Source organism: Schistocerca americana, chromosome 9 (genome assembly GCF_021461395.2).
Source record: "Schistocerca americana isolate TAMUIC-IGC-003095 chromosome 9, iqSchAmer2.1, whole genome shotgun sequence".
Taxonomy (NCBI): domain Eukaryota; kingdom Metazoa; phylum Arthropoda; class Insecta; order Orthoptera; family Acrididae; genus Schistocerca; species Schistocerca americana.
In genome coordinates, this window is record NC_060127.1 from 2,070,409 (window position 1) to 2,092,734 (window position 22,326).

Consider the following 22,326-nt stretch of genomic DNA (forward strand, 5'->3'; position numbering starts at 1 on the left):
AAATTCGTTCATAGATGATACGATACAATAATGATGTCTCAGGTGTTAACAAAATTAATTGTATACTTTTCTCAACAACTGTTTCTGTGGAAGTTTTTACGGGGTCCAACAGAATGGAAATTTGTCAATGATAACATCTCTCATTACACTTAACGAACAGTTTCGCAGCACTTACGGTATTTTACTTTTTATCTCGAATAAATTTTATGTTTTCACAGAAAAAAAAATGTATCACACATGTATAAAAGTTTGAGAATGTTAACATACATTTTTCAGTCAAAATGTGTAAATGGTTCTCTTCTATCAATAGGCTGAAATAAGAATTTACTGTATTTTTCTTCGAAATTTCTTGTAACGTTAACTTTTTATTTATTTTTGCGTAGCAGCAGGCAGAATTTTCTTTTAGAAAGTACTCTATCATACTCTAGACTAAAAGTATATGTGTGTAACATATTTTTTCGGAATTTTTTCTAACGTTTGAAATCACCAGTAACTGGCAGTGCTGTGAGACAGCGCTGAGGTGGCTATTTTCGTGACGGCCGGAACAGTCGCTGGATGCCACCCGAGGGGCAAGTCCACTGGGACGTTTCGACCCTCCTAAAGCTGCCCAGGTCGACTGCTGATGACGTGACTGTGAAGTGGAAACGTGAAATACGAAACGCAGCTAAGCGGAGGCCAGGCAGAGCTAATGTACTGACGGACGGGGACCGTCGAAAACTGCAAACGGTGGCTGCACAAACAGTCTCGAAATCAGCAGTTCAGCTAGCACAATGACCGTGTGTAGGAGAACGGTGTAGAACTGTTGCGGAGCTCCCCATGAATCACACGTTGCTGTATGTCTTCGGAGTCTTTCGCGGCGACATACATGAATATAACGTTCTCGGTTTCCCAGCAGCGCCAGTTCGAATAAAGTCCTCGAGCTTTCGATGGCCATCTCCGCCTTCGTCGTCAGGAGTTCACTGACTGCCGGCGCTACACTACGCTACGCAAATTCACGGAGCATCGTACTCCGGTGTGTTGTAGGGTGGGCGGATCACGCCTTTCCTACTTCTGCCTGGGTGAGTTGGAAGTTGTCCTCTCGTCGGAAACTTCGTCACGGTTGCGTTTCTTCTTTTGCTTCATCCGGCTCATGTTGCGGCGTGCCTTCACTCCAGCAACAGATGTGGCCACCTTGTGGCCGGGCGCCAGTGCACTCCAGCATCTTCAGGGGGCAGTCTGCAGTCTTTAAACACATTGGTTCATAGAGCCAAGATTAACTCTGATGACGACCACCTACAGTCTGATTTGCAGAACTTAAAACGTGTTTTCGGGGAAAATGGATACAGCAAAAGAGACATCGCAAACGCTTTCAAGGGCCGCCGACGAAAGACACCAGGTGAATCACTAGAAGAGGCCAAACGGACTGTATTCCTGCCATACTGTGGAGCAACTAGCAGCAAGTTAGGGCGTCTGCTGCAGAAACATGGGCTAAGACCAGTGTTCCGGCCCGCCCCCAAGATACGAGGTATGTTGCGCCCTGTTAGAGACGACATTGCTCTTCGAGTGTCCGGCTTGTATGGCGTACCCCGTGAATGTGGCAGAATGTATATCGGACAAACAATTCGCACGGTTGCGTAGCGTTGTACTGAGCACAAGCGCCGTATAAAACGAAGGGAGCTTGACAAGTCGGCCGTAACGGAACATTGCCTAGAAAACGGACATAAAATACAGTTCGAAAATACAAAAGTGTTGGCCTATGCGTCTACGTATTGGTACTTCGTTATAAAGGAAGGTGCCGAGATTCGTTTAAACAGCAAGAATTTCAACAGAGACCAGGGATACACACTCAGCAGGGCATGGGGTCGGGCGTTGGACGTCGAAAGAAAGCAGAGACAGATGCGCGACGCGGGAGCGGCAGTTTCAAACGTGGCGCCTCCCCATGACGTGACTGGTTCTGCCGCAGGCAATAGCGCCGCTAGCTGCCCGGGTCGACTTACGCGCTCGCGCCACATTGTATCGATCTAATTGGCTGATGAAGATGTCATCAGACCTATATAGGTGAGAAGGCGGAGCAGCACCAGCAGTCAGTGAACTCCTGACGACGATGGCGGTGATAGCCATCGAAAGCTCGAGGATTTTATTCGAATTGACGCAGCTGGAAAACCGAGAACGTTTTATTCGCACGTTTCTGTAGTCAGTGCTAAGCAACAGGTGAGGTTGAGTGTAAGGACTGGCCACTGGATGACAGGGAGGGAGTGATATGGGGTGACGAATCACGTCACATGGTGTGCAATGTGGCGGTAGGGTTTGGGCTCGGCGAGTGCCCGGGCAACCTTACCTTACCGCCATGTTTCATGGTAATAGCGATGTACAGAGCTGTTGGTGTTGCGGTGTGTGTACGTCTTCCTGGTGTGGTTGCGCTGCTGCCCCGTCCCGCAGGCCGCCTGCTGTGCCCATTGAGTGACGCGCGCCCCCCTGTGTGCCGCAGGCATCTCGAGCATCGCGACGCTGACGGTGCTGGCGTTCGAGCGTTACGTGATGATCTCGAGGCCGTTCCAGGCGCGCCGGCTGTCGCGGCGCGGCGCCGCGCTCCTGGTGGCCGCCATCTGGCTGTACTCGCTGCTGCTGACGGCGCCGCCGCTGCTCGGCTGGGGCGACTACGTGCACGAGGCGGCCAACATCAGGTGAGAGTGGAGGAGGCTGGGGGGACTACATGCACGAGGTGGCCAACATCAGGTGTGAGTGGGGGGGGGGGGGGGCTGGGATGACTACGTACACGAGGCAGCCAACATCAGGTGAGAGCAGAGGAGGCTGGGGCGACTACGTGCACGAGGCAGTCAACGACAGGTGAGAGCGGCGGCAGGGGAGGCTGGGACGAGTACGTGCGCGAGGTGGCCAACATCAGGTGAGAGTGGGGGAAGGCTGGCGCGACTACATGCACGAGGCGGCCATCAGGTGAGAGTGGTGAAGGCTGGGGCGACTACGTGCACGAGGCGGCCAACATCAGGTGAGAGCGGGGGACGCTGGGGTGACTACGTTCAGGAGGTGGCCAACATCAGGTGAGAGCGGGGGAGGGTGGGGCGACTACGTGCATGAGGTGGTCAACATCAGGCGAGAGTGGGGGAAGGCTGGGGCGATTACGTGCACGAGGTGGCCAACATCAGGTGAGAGAGGGGGCAAGCTGTGGCGGCCGTCAGCCGAGTGCTGGGCTGGGGCACAAGCTCATGCCGTTTCTGTTTACAGTGTTGGTGTTATGCTTACTGCAGGTTTATTTATCGAGTGTCATTTTGTATTTGTAGTTCAGTGTTGTTATTTGAGTTTGCATATTGCCGTCTGGAGATAGTGAGTGTATAACACCCTCCCTGCTTCCCGGGATTTGCGAAATTACGAGTTGACAATGACCGTGAATTATGATTTTTGACCCGCGTCGGGATAAGGGATCCGAATCCGAAGTAAATAATGATTATTCCGCGGGAAACAGGAGACATTATAACTTGATCGTTATTGAATGAGTAATTTTATTCAATAACGATCGGTAAATGAAATAATGGGAATAATTTGGAAATAAATTTTGCCAGTGAAAATTTTGCCAAAAGAAATGATCAAGTTGTAAAAGCAATTAAAAAATCGGTCGCCAGCTCAACTGATGAGCCACAATACCGTTAAGTACGTGAATAATTGTGTCCAAAATAAAGTTTACCTGTTTGTAGCGCACCAGGTGGAACAGAAACTTTTATGTAAGTGCTGTGTCAGGTTCAGTAGTCATATAAAAAATATTTCATAACAATCTAACTACACTTAAACATTAATGGTTAACTTTCAATAAGTATTTTCATAATTATTTTGTTCATAATTTGTCAGCTAAGTGCAATGCTGACAACACAGATAATTATCTGTCGAGATTTTGAATACTGGACTGTCATTCTGTCTTTAAAGTTAGGTACTTTGCACAGTTTAATCTTCTGATAATGAAATATATTGCCAATAATTTGTTAACTATGTTCTGAATGATAGTAATTCATTAATTGGGAGATTATCAGGTGGAATAAGCTTTATAGTTTCATGAAATATTCTTGAACTAACTTCAGCTGAATATGCGTTGAAATAAATATTAATAATCAAATTTATTACTTCAGTCTATTATTAAGTTACTACGGTTGGCGTAAGCTTATTAAGTGCAATAATGAACTACGATAACCAGTCTGAAATTCACTCTTCCCTGTCTATGCAAATAATTTGATAATTAACATATTTTCTCTTGATAATGGCGTGACACACTCGGTTCAATAAGATAAGGATCGGAATGAACCTACTTGGTGTTACACTTCGATTATAAAGTGCTTGTTATTAATTGTTCAACTTCAGAGAAAAGCACAGTCAGTGGCAAGCCTTCTACAACTTTATCTTACGAAAATTACGTAGATCTTACTTCCCTCGTTGTCGGTGGATCGACGGAAGTCCACGGCAGCGACACAATGTGGCAGCGGGCTTTTGCTGCTGCGACTTGGGCCCACAGTGCGCTTCACATTTAAGCCCTCGTTTCTTCAGCACTATGCCCACTAATCCATAGTAACTTGCCCGGCCATGCTTCCAGGTATGCCGACCATTACTTTCCCGTCGTACTCAGATCCACACACTGGCCGTTAGATGTAACACAGCTAGGACTAGCAGCACTCGACTGTACGTCTTACTCAGAGCACGGCGTCACTGCTACTACTGCCCGCTGGCGCGCTCCCGCGCCCAGAGGCGCGACAAAACAATCTCTCTGACTTCAACGTTAACTAAATATGCCCTGACTTGCCAGTGTCAAATATTACACGATTTAAACATACTATGTACAATACATATTTACACTAGACAATACATCGTATACAAACAGTTTCATGTGTTAAGTAAGCGAAAAATTTCATAGCAAGGACTTGTAGCGTCACAAGTGGAGCTGTGGACACTATACACTGGAGAACCAAGTGGAAAAATACAAGGGTAATCCCAAAAGTCTCCTATTTTTTTAGAAGTACAAAGACCTGTTTATTTCTACAATGGTTTTGCATCAGTTTACAGCTTGAATGTTTAGCTATGTTTCGACATAATCACCATTTCTGTCGATGCACTTTTGTACACGCTGTGGCAGTTTTTGTATGCCCGTGTCATACCAGCTCGCCGCCATGCTGCGAAGAAGGATGCCGCCACTGGCGTGATTGTTGCTTCGTCTCAGGTGCAAAGTGGTGTGCCCAGGTTTCGTCACCCGTAACAATTGAGTCCAGAAAGTTGTCCTGTTCGGCTGCAAGGCGGTGAAGTAATGCGCGGGAAGCATCAACTCGTTGCCGCATGTGATCCTCAGTCAGCATGCTGTAAGGTGCCTCCTACGTGAGGATGACATGTTTACCAGTTTTAATAAATTATTGTCTTATTGATGTATTCGCGATCGTTAGGAAGTGCTGTAGACCGTTGCCGGCCGTGAGTTGGAGAGCATTTATTTCCCACGCTGGCTGGCTATGTGACGAAGCGACCATATGTCGCGCGTAGTGGGGTGGGGCTCGGCGCTGGACCGTAGCAACAAGCCTGGGAAATATACGTGACGGGAAGTACCGCCATCTTGGCGCAAAAGTCACCGCTTTTGTTTATTTATATTTAATAATTAAAGTCATTTATGACAACATGAATACTAGGAGGAGCCTCTGGATGTTTAAAACTATTTATCATAATTTTGCCTCGTTAAAATCCACACCCGTTCATTAACAAATGCATATCTTAGTAAGTACGAACTTGATCGGAAATCCACGAACTGTGACGAAACTAGTAAGAGACACGGACTGCGCGCCAAAGTCGGCAGTCGGCGTTAAGAGCTCTTCCTGTCTTGTTCGATGGCAGCCATGCTCTCGGTTACGAGTAGTTTGTGACATGAGTGTTTCATTATTGATCTAATAGGAATAAAAGTGATATTACGGCATTCTGAATGTTAATTTCGAGTAAATAGATACCCCAAAGTTGATTGACAGCAATTTCAGATAATTAGCTTCCACCGACAGAGACATCCAATGCGCCAATGAAGAGTCTGCTCGGGACGACATTTACGAGAGCTGCACCGCGCACAGGTAGGAGGGAATCCGGCGACACGACCCACCGAGGCGGATCAAGGAAGGTCCGATTTACACTCGCAAATTCCGGGTGGAAATGCTGACCAGTTATTCTGTACGTCACATATACCACCCTCTACGGACTCGCGGATAAGCTGAGTAATAACAGTATCAGTTTAGAAGCGAGGGGATCTTGCAGTGCGTGGCTCCCACCTTGCGCACACCTTCCGGTAGTTCAGTGTTCCCGTTAAAATTCTGTGAGCGGTGCTTCGGGAAACCTCAGGAACCGACGTGCAGAGATCCGCCAATCTCAACGCATGCTTTGCTCGACCTTCAACACTGTCTCCTCAGAAACTGACGGCCTCCCGCTCCTTTGTTCTTCCTGAATTTGGGTCCGACCAGCTGCAAACTCTCTCCAGCACTTACGAACATTTTTGACATCCGTGCACGACTCACCATACATTTCCGTCAATTGGCGATGGATTTCAATCGACGCAGTGCCCTTTGCGTTCAAAAACCGAATAACTGCGCGCAATTCGCACTTGGCGGTAACATCCAACGGGAACTCCATTCTCAACGGCTGCCGAGCCAAGACTGAGCGCCTCAGCGCGGCGTGCGCATGTTTACACACAGCGCGTGAAGCACTCTTCATAACAGTGTGACCAACTGCCACGCACACAGAGCTCTCTGCTTATAAAAAAATGGGAGACCTTACTTTTGCGATTACCCTCGTAGGGACATTTCCAATACATTCTTCTATTTACTAGAAATTGGATAGCCAAGTCGAGAAATAGGAACATTTCCAACACATTCTTCTATTTCAGTTCAATAGTGGGGGGAGGGGAGATGGGAGAAAACAGCGGAGGCAGCTAGAAACTTTTGCGCCGTGTCTGTGGAGATAATGCCATTGGACAGGGTACGGCAAGAAAACGGCTTTCTTGTTTTAAGACGGATCGTTCTGATATTAGTGACTCTCCACGTTCAGGAAGACCGTCCGGGTTTAAAGAAGATCCTCTAAACGCATTTATCCACATGATTGTATTAGACGGATGGCAAATGTGGTGAAGTGCGATAATTCCATCATCGTGCGACATCTGCATGCACTGCAGAAGATATTCAAAAATCGGGTGTACGACTACCGTGTTCTCCGAGCCAAATAGTCAAAAATCTGCGAGCGCCCATAGGTGCCTCTGTGTTTGCTCCTCATCTGTTAGAAAGAGAACAACTTTAATCGTTCCCACCCCGTATCGTTACTGGTCACGAGAAAGGATGCTAACACAAGGAAGAGAGCGCTATGTTTGAGCCCAAACAAAGCAGCTGTTCCCACAGAAGATAGCGTTACGCATCTGGTGGAGCGGCGGCCGTGTGGTGTTCAGCGAATTGCTTCCCCGAGGTGTAGTCATCAGTGAAACTGAGACGTCTTGCAGACGCAGTGCAAGAACGACGACCAGGAAGATTGCGTCAAGTGATGCAGCTCCACGACAAAGCCAGCCCACATTTTGCTACACCGACAAAAAAAAAAAAAAAAATCTATAGAGGAGTTGGGTTGGGAAACCATTCCGCGTCCACCTTATTCACCTGAACTTGCGCCCTCAGATTTTCACCTTCTCCGCTCTCTATCGAACGATCTTCAAAGAACTTCCTTTCCGGATTAAAATCCACTCCGAGCGTGGTCCGACGGGTTCTTCACCTCAAAATCACGTGATCTGTACAGTCGCGGAATCCAAAAGCTACGCCAGCGTTCATACACCGTTGTAAATAGTGAAGGAGAATGAACTACTCATCACTATAAAGTATCTGATTCGTGGTTATTAAACTTGTGGAAAAACGCTGCGAACTTGTGCCCAACCCAATAGATTATGAAATGATACACTAAAAGGACTTACTGCGTGACACTTACTGTTTCTGCAGTAACACACTTGCCGATAGCGGAAGTAGGGAAGACATAGATTCGACTTGCAGTGCACGCCACTCAGCCACAACAAGAGTCTAGTCCAGGGGCGTCCAGGAATTCTGCTCGCGCATATGTGCGAATCTTTGTCTACAGAGGGACCGATAAACGAGCAGTTCGGTCCCTTCTTCCCCCCTCCCCCACCCCTCTTAAACCAACCAACCTCTGTCTCCAGAGCCCACACTTTCCCCTATACCACACCACGCAGTGTGACCCGGAAGAGGGGAAAAGGGGAGGGGGAGAAACTGCAAAAGCGCTGCATGTGGCATGCCGCTTTATTTCTTATTTCCGAATAACATGGATCACGAACAAAACAAATTTTTAATACACTGAAGCGCCAAAGAAAGTAGTACAGCCAGGTGTATTCAAATACAGAGATATTTAAACAGGCAGAATACGGCGCTGTGGTCCGTAACGCCTACATAAGACATTAAGTGACTGGCGCTGTTGTTAGATCGGTTACTGCCGCTACGGTGGCAGGTTATCAAGATTTAAGTCAGTCTCAACGTGGTGCTACAGTCGGCGCACGAGCGATAGGACACACCATCTGCTAGATAGCGATGAAGTGTGGACTTTCCCGTACGACCATTTCACGAGTGTACCGTGAATATCAGGAATCCGGCAAAACATCAAATCTCCGACATCGCTGAGGACGGAAAAAGATTCTGCAAAAACGGGACCAACGACGACTGAAGAGAATCGTTCAACGTGAGAGAAGTACAACCCTTCCGCAAACTGCTGCAGATTTCAGTGCTCAGCCATTAGCAAGTATGAGCGTGCGAACAATTCAACAAAACATCACCGATGTGGGCTTTCGGAGCCCAAGCCCACTCGTGTGCCCTCGATGACTGCACGGCACAAAGCTTTACGCCTCCCCTGGGACCTTTAACACTGACACTACTCTGTTGATGACTGGAAACATGTTGCCTATTCGGACGAGTCTCGTTTCAAGTTGTATCGAGCGGATGGACGTGTACGGGTATGGAGACAACCTGAGGAACCCCTGGACCCTGCATGTCAGCAGGAGACTGTTCAAGCTGGTGGAGGCTCCTTAATGGTGTGGTGCGTGTGCAGTTGGAGTGATATGGGATCCCCGATACGTCTAGATACGACTCTGACAGGTGACAGGTACGTAAGCGTCCTGTCTGATCACCAGCATCCATTCGTGTCCATTGTGCGTTCCGACAGACTTGGCCAATTCCAACAGGACACTGCGACACCCAACGTGTCCAGAACTGCTACAGAGTGATTCCAGGAACACTCTTGTGAGTTTAAACACACGTGAACGTTATTGAGCATATCTGGCATGCCTCGCAACGTGCTGTTCAGAAGAGATCTCCACTCCTTCGCACTCTTACGGATTTGTGGACAGCCCTGCACGATTCATGGTGTCAACTCCCTCCAGCACGACTTCAGCCATTAGTCAAGTCCACGCCACGTCGTGTTGCGGCACTTATGCGTGTTCCCGGGGGCCCTACAGGATATTAGGCAGGTGTACCAGTATCTTTGGCTCTTCGGTGTATTATGTAATTATTTTGGCGCGCTCAGGACGTAATAAAACTTTTCCGTGGCAAAAAGTGTTGGCATACTGACAGCAGAGGGACACAGTTTCGCAAATTTTCGTCACTCAGACTGTCATTTCATCGTGACTGACCTCGTTTCGTAAACTAAAAATGCCTTTCCACACCTACATATTTGTCGAAATAATGATAGGCCTGTCACCTTTGCAGCATCATTATTGATGCATAGAAACCGTTCCCAAAGAAAGCAATGTAAATCTCTTCCTCAGTTTTAACGTAAAATAATTTGTCTTTCAAACCGGGAATTACACTGCAGATCGACATCGACCATTTCCACCAGAAGATGGGCAAGATGGTTACAACTGAAACGACAAGCGGTCTCGAAAACAGCTCAAAAACAGAATTAAGTTTATCGTGTTCAAAAACGTTTAGAAAGTTTCACCACCAGAATGGATCGATCAAAATCGAGGTTTTCTTTAACGCCAATGAGCTTAGGGAAATAGAGAGTATTCCTTCACAGACGTTGCCCCTTCCACATGCGATTTTATTTTTAAATGTATCCACTTTCGCCATGAAATAGGAACAAGTCCCTTCTCGCCCCACAATGTCTCACTGAGGGCACTATGCAGTCAACTCTCTCTGCCTTACGAGGAATATAATCATTCTGGATCTTCCAATTTTTTTTCGCTTTCCAATTTCTCCTTCATAAAATCAACAACAGGTTGTCCCAAATCGAAAACTTGGTCCATGAACGTCCTTTGAGTTAATCAACGTAGTTTACAGTAACATTTTTCAGAATTTTGCAGTAATATGTAACGTCTCCGTACTCTTCGTTTAGTTCCATCAAAAACTGTTGCAACTGACGAGGTAATTATGCGTGGGACATGAGAAAATTTATATTCCCACCGCCAATTCCTTCACGTGTTCCATGCCTGCATATCTACCTCAAAGTGCTTCTTGTTGTACAGAACAATGAATTCCGAACAGATCGTCTGTCGATCGTTACATTTTTTAGCCCTTTCATCGTCAATTAAACCTTTCTTCGTGCTGTCGTAATGCTGTTTAGCAAATTTACGCTACTCGTCCATTATGCGACTACTTAATAGGTATTGAGAGTTATCAGCCTTCTCCTGTCTGATTTCCCTTCATTTTTAAAGGACTGAGACGATCGGTCGCTGGACTGTCCCTTTTTGCTCAGACGGCCGCTGAACCTATGAACGAACAAGCAGCAAAGGGTAAAAGAGTTTACAGTGCCCGTCGCTGTTTACACCACCTCAAGTGTCGCTCACCACTGACGACAGAAACCTGTGGTCTAAGAGGAGCAGCTCGACCACTGGACCGCTCTCATTTTAACTCTCTGCCCGCAGTCACTGTAACGGCTGCAATCCTGGTAGCATTTCGCGACTCACGAGTGATTCCAGCCGCCGACTTGACGCGATGTTTTACGGGCACTCTCCACATTGGTCGACGGCCCCTGTCCGTCAGTACATCAGGTGTGCCTGGTCTTCCTTTAGCTTTGGTTTCCCCTTCCCATCTTCACTTCACCAGCAGATCATGAACAGTCGTGTCGGGCACCATTAGAAGTGTTGAAATGTCCTCGGCGGGTTTATCAGTCGGCGGGCATCCAGTGACTAGTCCACGTTCTCCCACCCGACCCACTGCGCAGCTGCAGCTGCTGCCTCTACTCGTATACCGACAGCACAGTGCTCCTCCCCCGTCCCCCCCCCCCACCCCTCCTTTTACGAGGTGCGACAATAAAGTAATGAGACTGATTTTCTTTGCAAGATGTGGCAACCCTGCACGGTTGCGTAGGCACAGTATCTTTGACCTTGGTCTATAAGCTGCTTCTAGTCCAAGCGGCACATCGATGCAACTGCTCAGTCGTGAGTTGTGCTGCAATAAGTTAACACGTGTTCGCGTCTCTCGTCATGGAAATGGAACCACATGTTATTGCGCAATGGGAAGCCATTTATTTTTGAGTTAAATTGGGTGAAAACGGGATGACAACTTATGGTAAGCTTCAGAAGGCTTTTGGAGAGAGTTTATGTCAAGAGCTCAAGTTTTTCGTTGGCATAAAATGTTTAGTGAAAGCAGGACGAATGTTGAAGATGAAGAACGCAGTGGACGACCATCAACCTTTGATTCCAAGGGAATTGTTCATAAAGAGTGGGTGGCTCCTGGACAAACAGTTAACCAATATTACTGCAAGAAATTTCAGAAAGACTTCGTAAAAGAGTTCTTCGTCTCCATGCTAACATTGCTGATAACTGGATTCTGCATCACGATAATGCTCTGCCAGTACAGAAATTTTTAGCCTCAAAACAAATTTCAGTACTACCACAGACACCTTATTCGCCAGATATCGCTCAGTGCGACTTTTTCTATTTTAAAGAAACGGCGGTCAAGGGAGACCAGTTTGAAACAACACAAGATGTCCAAAAAGCTGTGACGACGGTCTTGGAGGATATTACAGAAGATGAGTTCCAGAAAGGTTACCATCAATGGCAGAAGCGCTGGAAAAAGTGTGTGCAATCAGAAGGGAACTACTCTGAAGGAGACAACACTAAACTTGATTAAAACGGTAACCAACATTTTTTTCTCACATCAGTCTCATTACTTTATTGTCGCACCTCGTATACTAGCAAGTCCTCCTCGCGTGACAACTGGTGGTCAATTCCGCATTACAGAAGGGTGACTGGATATTTTTTACTGGATAGTGTACGCATGCGTGCAACCTAGTGCACTCGGGCTGTTCCCATGTTGGAAGACTGAAGTGTCCACAACGTACCCCTCATGAAGTGCAGAAGAAGATGCAATACTTGGTCACCAATGACGTTCAAATACACATCACGGTTTACCTTCTAGGTAACCCGAACGAGCGCAGTACGCAGACTGCAGGCAGGTGTTTACCGCCGCCTGACAGCCCGACGCCGGTGTACTCGGGGCTTCGCAGCATCTGGAAACAGACGAAATGGTGACTCCACACCTGCAGTCACTTACTGTCCAGTTGCTGTGATTTTTGACCCCTTTAAGACTCCAACTGTCCATTCCTAGCAAAATGTTCCCTCCGAAGCTCGTTTACACGGACGCGCATTCAATGACAGCACCAACATTTGTCGAGTTTCTTAAAATCATTTTTCATGGACTCGGCACATCATTCGTCCTTGCTCCCCATCGGTCAGGATCTGTTCCCCCTACTTGTTACGTGGCTGCTACTGGTACACCATTCCCCGTAGACACGTTGGACAGTTCACATTGAGACATCAAAAAGCCCGGAAACTTCATTCACATTCACAGTGAAGTCTGCGGCACGTTCAGATACGGTAACTACTATCTCCTATTCTGTCACGTGTTTACTTCGACCCATGTTTTATGGTCTGCTTCCGTACAGCCGACTGGGACATAGAAACCACTTATTTCTCCAATGGTAGGTCGCATTATCGCCTGCTGCAAAATTCTACACCGTCTAACGTGACCCGAAGCGAGTAGTGCACTCTTAACGGAACGATTAGATTGGGGTGACAAAAACCACGGGACAGCGATATGCACATGTGCACGTGGGCGACAGTGTCGCGTACACAAGGTATAAAGGAGCAGCGCATTGGCGGAGCTGTCATATATAGTCAGGTGATTCGTATCAAAATGTTTCCAACGTGATTATGGCCGCACGGCGGGAATTAACAGTGTTTCAACGCGGAATGGTAGTTGGACATTCCGTTTTGGAAACAGTAAGGGAATTCAATCTTCCGAGATGCACGGCGTCAAGAGTGCGCCTACAATACCAACTTTCAGGCTCTACCTGTCACCACGAACAACACACTGGCCGACGGCCTTCACTTAACGGCCGAGAGCAGCGGCGTTTGCGTAGGATTGTCAGTCCTAACAGACAAGCAACACTGCTTCAAATGACCGCATAAATCAAAGTGGAATGTACGACGAACGTATATGTTAGCACAGTGCAGCGAAATGAGGCGTTAACGGACTGTGGCAGCAGGCGACCGACAAGGCTGTTCGTGGTGACTGCACGAAATCGCCTGCTGCGGTTTCACTGGGCTTATCAGCACACGAGTTGGATCCTGGAGTACTGGAAAACCGTGGTCATGTCATTCCCTATTTCATTTGGTAACGGCTGATAGCGGGGTTCGAGTGTGCGCAGATCCCGCGAAGCTCACTGCCAACCTTTCATGAACTTCCTGTTTGCCAAACAACGATGGAATTTTCATGGATGACAGTGAGCCATATTAGTGGGCCACAGTTGTTCGCGACTGGCTTGAATAAGATTCTGGACAACTCGAGCGAATGACCTGGTCACCAAGATCCCCCGACACGAATCCCATCGAACATTTTTGGGACGTAATCGAGAGGCCAGTTTATGCGCAAAAGACTGCACGGGCAACAGTTTCGCAATTATGGACGGCTGTAGAGGCAGTATGGCTCAGTACTCGTATTCCTGCAGGGGACTTAACAACGACTTGTTGAGTCCGTGCCACGCCGAGAATTAGGAGGTCCGACACGGCGGTAGGAGGCTTTCCGTGGCTGTTCTCACCTCAGCGTACAGTATTTAGTCCAGGAAGGTTACTCGCTCTACAACACTGCTTCTTGGTACAGCCTCATAAAAAATTAACATGAAGTCTGTGCTGCATGACCAGGTCGAAAATCGAATACTTTCTGTGAGCTAAGGTTGTCAAAACAATGAAATAAGAAATAGAAATCATTTCTAAAGGAATTGATTTGACCGAAATTTTGAGTTACTCCTACGTGCAAAATTTCAGGTCTTTTGGTGTATCTTTAAAATTTTGCCTTAATAATTCAAAAACTATCGGCGAGAAGGAAATTTAATCTTCCATTATTGAGATACAGTATAAAATTAGTAACTTGTATAACATATGTTATATTCGTAGACATCAATTTAATAGTGGAAATTGGAAAACATTGCAGGTGCCAAATCTGACATTTGTCAGGAGAGCGAAAAAACAGCGTATGTCGTACTTTGTGGAAACCTCAAGTATGTCTAATTAATGTAGGTTAATTCTTACAAAGAAGAAAACAGCAACCAGCCACTAATAATACTGCTAATTATTTAGGTAAATAGCGCCGTCACCGGTTTCGAACTGGCAAGTTAATCATCAGACGGCTGTTCACATGATTCTCAAGATACACTTTACAATAGCCTCCGTTTTCGATTTTTATTTTTCCGCTGTGGCGAAGTATTTTTGGTGTGTTGTTGCCCTACGTAGGGCAACGTAAATTGTAAGTTGAAAATCATGTGAACAGCTGCCTGATGATGATCTTGCCAGTTCGAAACCGGTGACGGCGCTATTTACCTAAATAAATAGCAGTATTATTAGTGGCTGGTTGCTGTTTTCTTCTTTGTAAGAATTAACCTACATGAATTGTGCACAGCCACGGTCTCACCATGTCAGTTTGAGACAAAATAGCATCAAGTATGTCTGTTTGTACGTAAGTTATTTATACCGAACAAATTGGGTAGGTGGCGTGACACCACAGAATTATGCTGCTCACCGCACTACTGCAAAAAAAATAACGAGACATATTAGAAAATAAATATTTTTACTAACGACGTTGTAAGTGCTACACCAGGAAACTGAGTCGTTCCAAGTTCCGACTGGCTGTAAGTGCCAACAGGAGAGGAAGAAAACGGCGATCAGCCACTGTCAGTAAAGTGTTTACTCACACCAATGGCGTCGTTACCGGATTCAAATGGCTCTGAGCACTATGGGACTTAACATCTATGGTCATATGTCCCCTAGAACTTAGAACTACTTAAACCTAACTAACCTAAGGACACCACACACATCCATGCCTGAGGCAGGATTCGAACCTGCGACCGTAGCAGTCGCGCGGCTCCGGACTGAGCGCCTAGAACCGCTAGACCACCGCGGCCGGCTACCGGATTCGAAACGACAGGTTTGTCTTCACAAGGGTGTTCATGTTTATCTTTTACCGAGAGTTGTTTAAATTAGATATTAGCTGGAATGATATTTTTTAGATATTAACTGTTTTTTCAACAACTAATGTATACAAAACATACGTAATACAAAACTGAGCAGCTGTTTCACTATGAAGCTATCAGTTCGCAGAATGTAACGGCGCTATTTCTGTAAGTAAAGAGCGTTATCAGCTGTGGCTGGCTGCTGTTTGATTCTTCGTAAAAATCGGCTCGTATTTCGCACACAGCCGCGGTCTCGAAAGCGTCCGTTTTGACAAGACAGCGGCAAGGAAATTGGAATTGATAGTGAGACACTAAATTTTATTCGTGGCAACACCAGGGCAGAAATACAGCACTAGAGTACCGGCAACGCTGTAGGACTGAAAAGGCATTTTGCGAATAAATGGCACTCTGAATTTTTCCATTTCCCCTATTCAATTCCTTGTATATGTATAACATATATTGGGGCAATGTATCTGGTCTCGACTGAAAATAGCAAGAACAGTAATTACGGTCGCCAGTAACTTACTCGTGTGACGGACGCTGTATGGCACGTGGCCATATACCATCTCATATACCACCCCTATTGTCTCTACAGAGAGCGACTAGTCACGCCTGAGTACAGCCTGTTACAGAGAGCGGGTGTCTCTGTGTTCCGCAGCTGCTCGGTGAACTGGGAGAGCCGCACGCTGGGCGCCACCTCCTACATCGTCTTCCTGTTCGCCATGGGGCTCGTCGTGCCGGTCGCCGTCATCAGCTTCTCCTACCTCAACATCGTCCGCACACTCAAGAAGGTGAGGCCGGCGCTGCCGTTTGCAGTGTGTCTGCATTTTTATGAATTCTTCCTAGATCGAAAACTTTGAAATAGAATAACTTTTGAAATACATCATTTGCAGTAAAACTAATTAATACAAAATGATCAGAACAATGAATTTCATATTCTGAACAAATAGGTTTTACGGTCGAAATTAATTTACATTTGTTTGTAAATTCATGTCGTGTGCTCTCAGATAACGGAGTCTATCATGATATAACAACAAGAAAACAAAAAAACTAGCATAAACCTTAGCTATTGTAATTAGGAGTGCAAAAGACTAAAAAGGGAACCTCCCCATGGCACCCCCCTCAGATTTAGTTATAAGTTGGCACAGTGGATAGGCCTTGAAAAACTGAACACAGATCAATCGAGAAAATAGGAAGAAGTTGTGTGGAACTATGAAAAAAGTAAGCAAAATATACAAACTGAGTAGTCCATGTGCAAGATAGGCAACATCAAGAAGAGTGTGAGCCTAGGAGCGTCGTGGTCCCGTAGTTAGCATGAGCAGCTGCGGAATGAGAGGTCCTTGTTTCAACTCTTCCCTCGAGTGAAAAGTTTAATTTTTTATTTTCAGACAATTATCAAAGTTCAGGCACTCACACATAATCAACTTCGCTCTCCAAAATTCCAGGACATCTTCAGATTTGCTTGGACATATGCAGGATTTGACGGTCTACACACGGGAATATTTGAAAACGTTAAAAACATATGTTTTGACAGAGCACAGGGAAAACTGTGCGACTGTGAAACTGTTGCATTCATTTGTTGCAGTTTATGTGGAAAACTCTTATGTTTTCATCACTTTTTTGGGAGTAATTATCACATCCACAAGAAAACCTAAATCGGGCAAGGTAGAAGAATATTTTTACCCATTCGCCAAGTGTACAAGTTAGGTGGGTCGATTCCCATTGGAGAGGCACGTCCTTTCGTCTACTAATCGCACGGTTTTGCGTTTCGGTCGCAAAACACAGACACTAAACTTATTACAGTGAACAGATACGTCAATGAACGAACGGACAGATCATAACTTTGCGAAAATAAACAAAGTTAACTTTTCACATGAAGGAAGACTTGAACCAAGGACCTCTCATTCCGCAGTTGCACATGCTAACCACGGGACCACGGCGCTCCTGAGCTCACGTTCTCCTTGATGTTACCTATCTTGCGCATGGACTACTCAGTTTGTATATTTTGCTTATTTTTTTCATAGTTCCACACAACTTCTTCCTATTTTCTCGATTGATCTGTGTTCAGTTTTCCAAGGCCTATCCACTGTGCCAATTTATAACTAAATCTGAGGGGGGTGCGATGGGAAGGTTCCCTTGTAAGTAGGATAGCGAGGGGCTAAACCTGCTTTTTTCCAACGACATCAATGTGGGTGTGGATGTCTACTGCTCTCTGCTGGCAAATTGTTACGAACTGGAGTAAGAGACGAAACTAAACAGCAGTTTGATGATACGGATATTTCCCACAGATATCTTCATAGATTGTTAATAAAATAGTCTGATTAATATAGACTGCCTCACACACACAAGACGAAGCACCCAGAAAGGAAGGAGCAAACGAAACGACATTTCACGGACTGAGAGGGTGTTTGACGTTTGCGGCGATTTGCAGTAGGATTCTGGAACGTACACTCCGTTCGAACATTGTGGGTCACCTCGAAGAAAACGATTTATTGACAAACAGCCAACACGAATTCAGAAGATATCGTTCTTGTAAAAGACAACTAGCTCTTCATTCTCACGAAGTAATGAGAGCTATCGAAAGAGAATGTCAAACTGATTTCACATTTTTAGATTTGCAGAAGGCTTTTAACACTGTACGTTACCAGCGACTTCTAATGAAATTGCGTGCCTATGGAATATTCTCTCAGCTAAGCGACTGAATCTGTGATTTCCTGCTAGAGAAGTCACAGTTCGTCTTATCCGACGCAAAGTCAGGAGCCAATCTGAGCGGCCCTTTCAGATTGCTGCTGTCATCTACCCTCTTATAGAATCAGCAAATGATCAAAACGAATTGGAAAATAATATAGAAAAGATATATGTATGGAGCAAAAACTGTCAATTTACTCTAAATAGTGGGAAGCGTGAAGTCATCCACACGAGTAGCAAAAGGAATCCGCTAAATTTGGGCTACACGATAAACTGTACAAATCTAAAGACTGTAAAATCAAGTACATACTTAGGGTTGCGGTTACGAATAGCTCTAGCTGGTACGATGACATGGATAAGGTTGTGGGTAAAGCAAATCAAAGACTACTATTTATTGGCAGAACACTGAGGAAATGCAACAGATCTACTAAACAGACCACCTACGCTACACTCGCACGTCATCTTCTGGAGTATTGCTGTGAGGTATGGGATCCGAACGAGATAGGATCGACGCAGGACATTAAAAAAACTTCAAAGAAGGGCAGAGCGTTTTGTACTATAGCGAAATAGAAGAGAGAATGCCACGGATATGATTCGCGAATTCGAGTGGCAATCATTAAAAGAGAGGCAGGATTTGCTCATGAAGTTTCGATCAACAACTTTCTCCTCAGAGAGTGAAAATAGTTTGTTGGCGGCCACATACATAGGGAGTAGTGATCATTGCAATAAGATAAGAGCAGTAAGAGCTCGCACAGAAAGACTTAAGAGTTGGTTTTTCTCGCGAGCTGTTTGAGAGTGGAACGGTAAAGAAGTAGCTTGATGGTGGTTCAATGAACCCTCTGCCAGGCACTTAACTGTGAATTGCAGATTAATCATGTAGATGTAGAACAGCGAGTAAAATTTACTCAGAACTTGGCGGTATGGGACTATTTATCAGTATGAAGTTCCATCCTCTCTGACGTGGATGCACGCTCTGTTTTATTCTATCCACATTTCGTTTCTGTGCCACTATTTTTGAGACATTAGCCCCGTTCTCAGAGTCTCATTCTTCTAATTATGAAACCCGTCACCGAGCGTGGCGTCGTCATCGTTGGGCGCAGTCAGAGTTTGTGACGAGTGCCGGCTCCGGGGCTGGGCCGTCCCCAGCTTCGCTGATTACAAAGACTGAGACCTGAAGGTGGGGCCACCGTCCCTAAACTGTTCGCAAAGCAACGAAATACAAATAAAGAAAATAAAGAAGAACAATACACTGTAAATACTTCATCAGTTACGGACCCATGAACAAGGTGCACCCTTTAAACTTAACTCTCCCCTCCCGTGCCCTCTCACAGTCTGAGCGACTTTCACGGATGGTACAAACTTGCTAGGGCAGTATATATTTCAGCTGCCGAGCCAATCTCTGCAAGTGCGTTTCGCTATTAAAGCAGCTCAACTATCGTGCAAACTCGGGCAAGACGTTCGCCTCCGACAGGTGAGAGGGTAGACCGGCCAAGTGCAGGCGAGAAAGGACTCAGCCGACACCTGTTCCCCGTGTAGCAGCAGTGCAGTGCAGCAGCAGTGGTCGTCAGAATTTTTTTAGAATTCTTTTCTGTCACTGTAGGGCGACACATCGCGCCGCAACAAAAGCGGTGGGGTAACGTGCCTTCTCGAGCAGAAATTCATTCCTCACCAAACCATCATTATTGGCAGAAGCTTACCACTTAGATATTTTCAGTTTTTATTTGTCAGGTATTACACGAAACATTGTTAAGTGAAAAAGAAAATAACATATTACAACTACAGACATTCTTCTGACGGCCTACTGGTGACCAGTTTTCAGTAACTAAGCTGATATTATCGCAGTTCCATCGTAAAAGAGTCTCATGTTTGTTCTTCTGATTTCCCGACACATTTCCTAGTCACATTCACGCCCTAGAATCTGAAACAATACCAAGCGACTGCGGCAGACCATTTTCAATAGGACTTGTGTATTATTCCATACAACAGAACAGACATGATTTTAAACAATATAACTTAATAATTCAAAATTTGTTACAAAGAGATTGGATGGCATACGCACAAGGTATGCACGACGAGCAACAGTAGAAAACCAGCAGCACCGTGGAGAGTGAAGGACGTGGACAAGGAAATACGTGCAAAGTGGTCTGCATCCGCGGCGTCGGCCTCTCTTGGCAGTCGGGAGCAGGGTTTGTCCGAGGACTGGCGATCGTCGCAGAGCGTTGTGGATGCAGGCCAGACAGCGACGCTCGTCCCACACACGTGCAGTGCCACGGCTCCAGCAGCGATGAGTTGGTCTGCACTGCTGTGTTGTACCGGTGTGGGCCGCCCCTCGTCGGTAGTTTGAGGCTTGCGTGGTACAGGGACACGACGCTCAACCTACTGTCCAGCCTTACAGCCAACCACTCGGGCGATGGTTTCGTCTTCCAACACGATAATGCATCAGGAGACATAGCTCATCTCGTTAAAACGTTCCTCCAGGACAAGGGAAAGGACCCGCAGTATGCGTCGACATCAATCCGAATGGCCGTGCCTGGAACCAGATGAAATTATCAGAGCTCCTTCGCAGCAGCCCTCTTCACATACCGCACTTCCTCGTGAGGACTGCTGTCGGAGAGTGGAGCAGGCTTGTGTAGCGACGCCTCCAACACTCTGTGGACGGCGTGAGGGCGGAGGTCCGGTGCAGCCCAGCCCAGGTACTCCTGGCCCAGCTTCTGCAAGCCCAGCCCAACATGTCTACTTGATAAGAAGTGCAAATACTCTGGAATAGTGCTTCATAGACAACACACTTTTCTGTTTCATTCGTTTTCGGTATCCAAACATAGTTTGATACAACGTGCACGCTGCTATCATCGGACGCCCATCTTCTTTTTCTTCTTCTTCTTCTTCTTCTTCGCTGCCTAGATATCCACTCCTGGACAGAGGCCTCTCCCAGAAATTTCCATGTCGATATGGATCCGTGTCGCTGGATGCCCTCTCCGACTCGCCGGAGGACGTCAGACTTTCTCTTTGACTGCACCGAACGCCACGGCATCAGCGTTTTGGTCCGTTTGCACTTGTTCCTACCCAACGCCACTTCAGTCTCGCCATCCGATCGACAGACCCCTGTCTTTCTCCTTAACCTTTTCGTTCTTGATACTGTGAGTCAGACCGAGCGAGGTGGCTTAGTACACCGGACTCTTTAGGTTCTCCGTGATTTCCCTAAATAGCTTAACCCAAATTGTGGGATAGTTCCGTCGAAACAGCATGTCGAGTTCCTTCTGTTCCATTCCCTGATCCGAGCTTGTGTTCCGTCTCCGGTGGCCTTGTTTGTCGAGGAAACCTTAAACTCTTCGTTCCTTCCTTTGTGCTCCTCAGACTCGCTTCAGGCATAGCTCTCTCTATTCCCCTTTGACAGACGCGGAGTCGATTTGTGCTGTTTGTTGTTTCATTGTTCCTGGCAGTTCCATGTGTCATAAACCTTTCTCTGTCACTCTGCAGAGAATGTAATCATGTTTCCGGAATTCCACGCAGGTGCGAGGCCAATTCCTCAGTCATCTCTGCTGTCTGATCATCTTTTCCAAGTTGGATTTTGTGTCCCAGATAAATGTATTAATTTATTACTTCCAGAGAATAGTTTTCGATGGCGACCGTAATACTGACAGGGCTTTGGTCTTTTGAAGTTTTCTTTGGAGACCTACACCTTGGAAAACATCTTTGAGTTATTGGATAGTTGTTGACAATCCGTTTGTGTCGCTGCTAAAGAGGATAATATTATCAGCAAAGCGAAGGTGATTGAGATGTTTTCCATCTGTGTTGATACGAGTACCTTTCTTTCTCCAGGTCAGACGCTTGAACACACCCTCCAGAGCCAAGGTGAATAATTTGAGTGAGATTGTGTGTCCTTGTCTGATGCCTATTGCCACGGGAACCTTTCTAGTGATGCAGTCTTCTTTTATTTTCACATGCAGTGTATCTGCAGCCAGCGCGGACTCTGTTTATCTGGCTCATGTCTGTTGTCCTTTACTGTCTGGGGTACCTGGTGGAATACGGATTTTTATTCTTTTTAAAACCAAACAGCCTCAGTAGATGAAACACCCGAATTTAAGACATCGATAAATACTGCAGTAATTACGTTCTCTTCCAAGTTCACCGTTTAGCACCACAAGTACCACTTTCTGC

General features: G+C 46.2%; 1 protein-coding gene across 1 annotated transcript in view; it reads left to right on the forward strand.

The window, feature by feature from the left end:
• LOC124551184 overlaps nt 1-22,326 on the forward strand; it is a 128,942-nt gene that overhangs the window by 57,881 nt on the left and 48,735 nt on the right. Inside the window, exons 3-4 of the mRNA XM_047126172.1 lie at nt 2,468-2,663; nt 16,139-16,271. Of these exons, the coding sequence (XP_046982128.1) occupies nt 2,468-2,663; nt 16,139-16,271 (329 nt within the window). The remainder of the gene's footprint in view (nt 1-2,467; nt 2,664-16,138; nt 16,272-22,326) is intronic.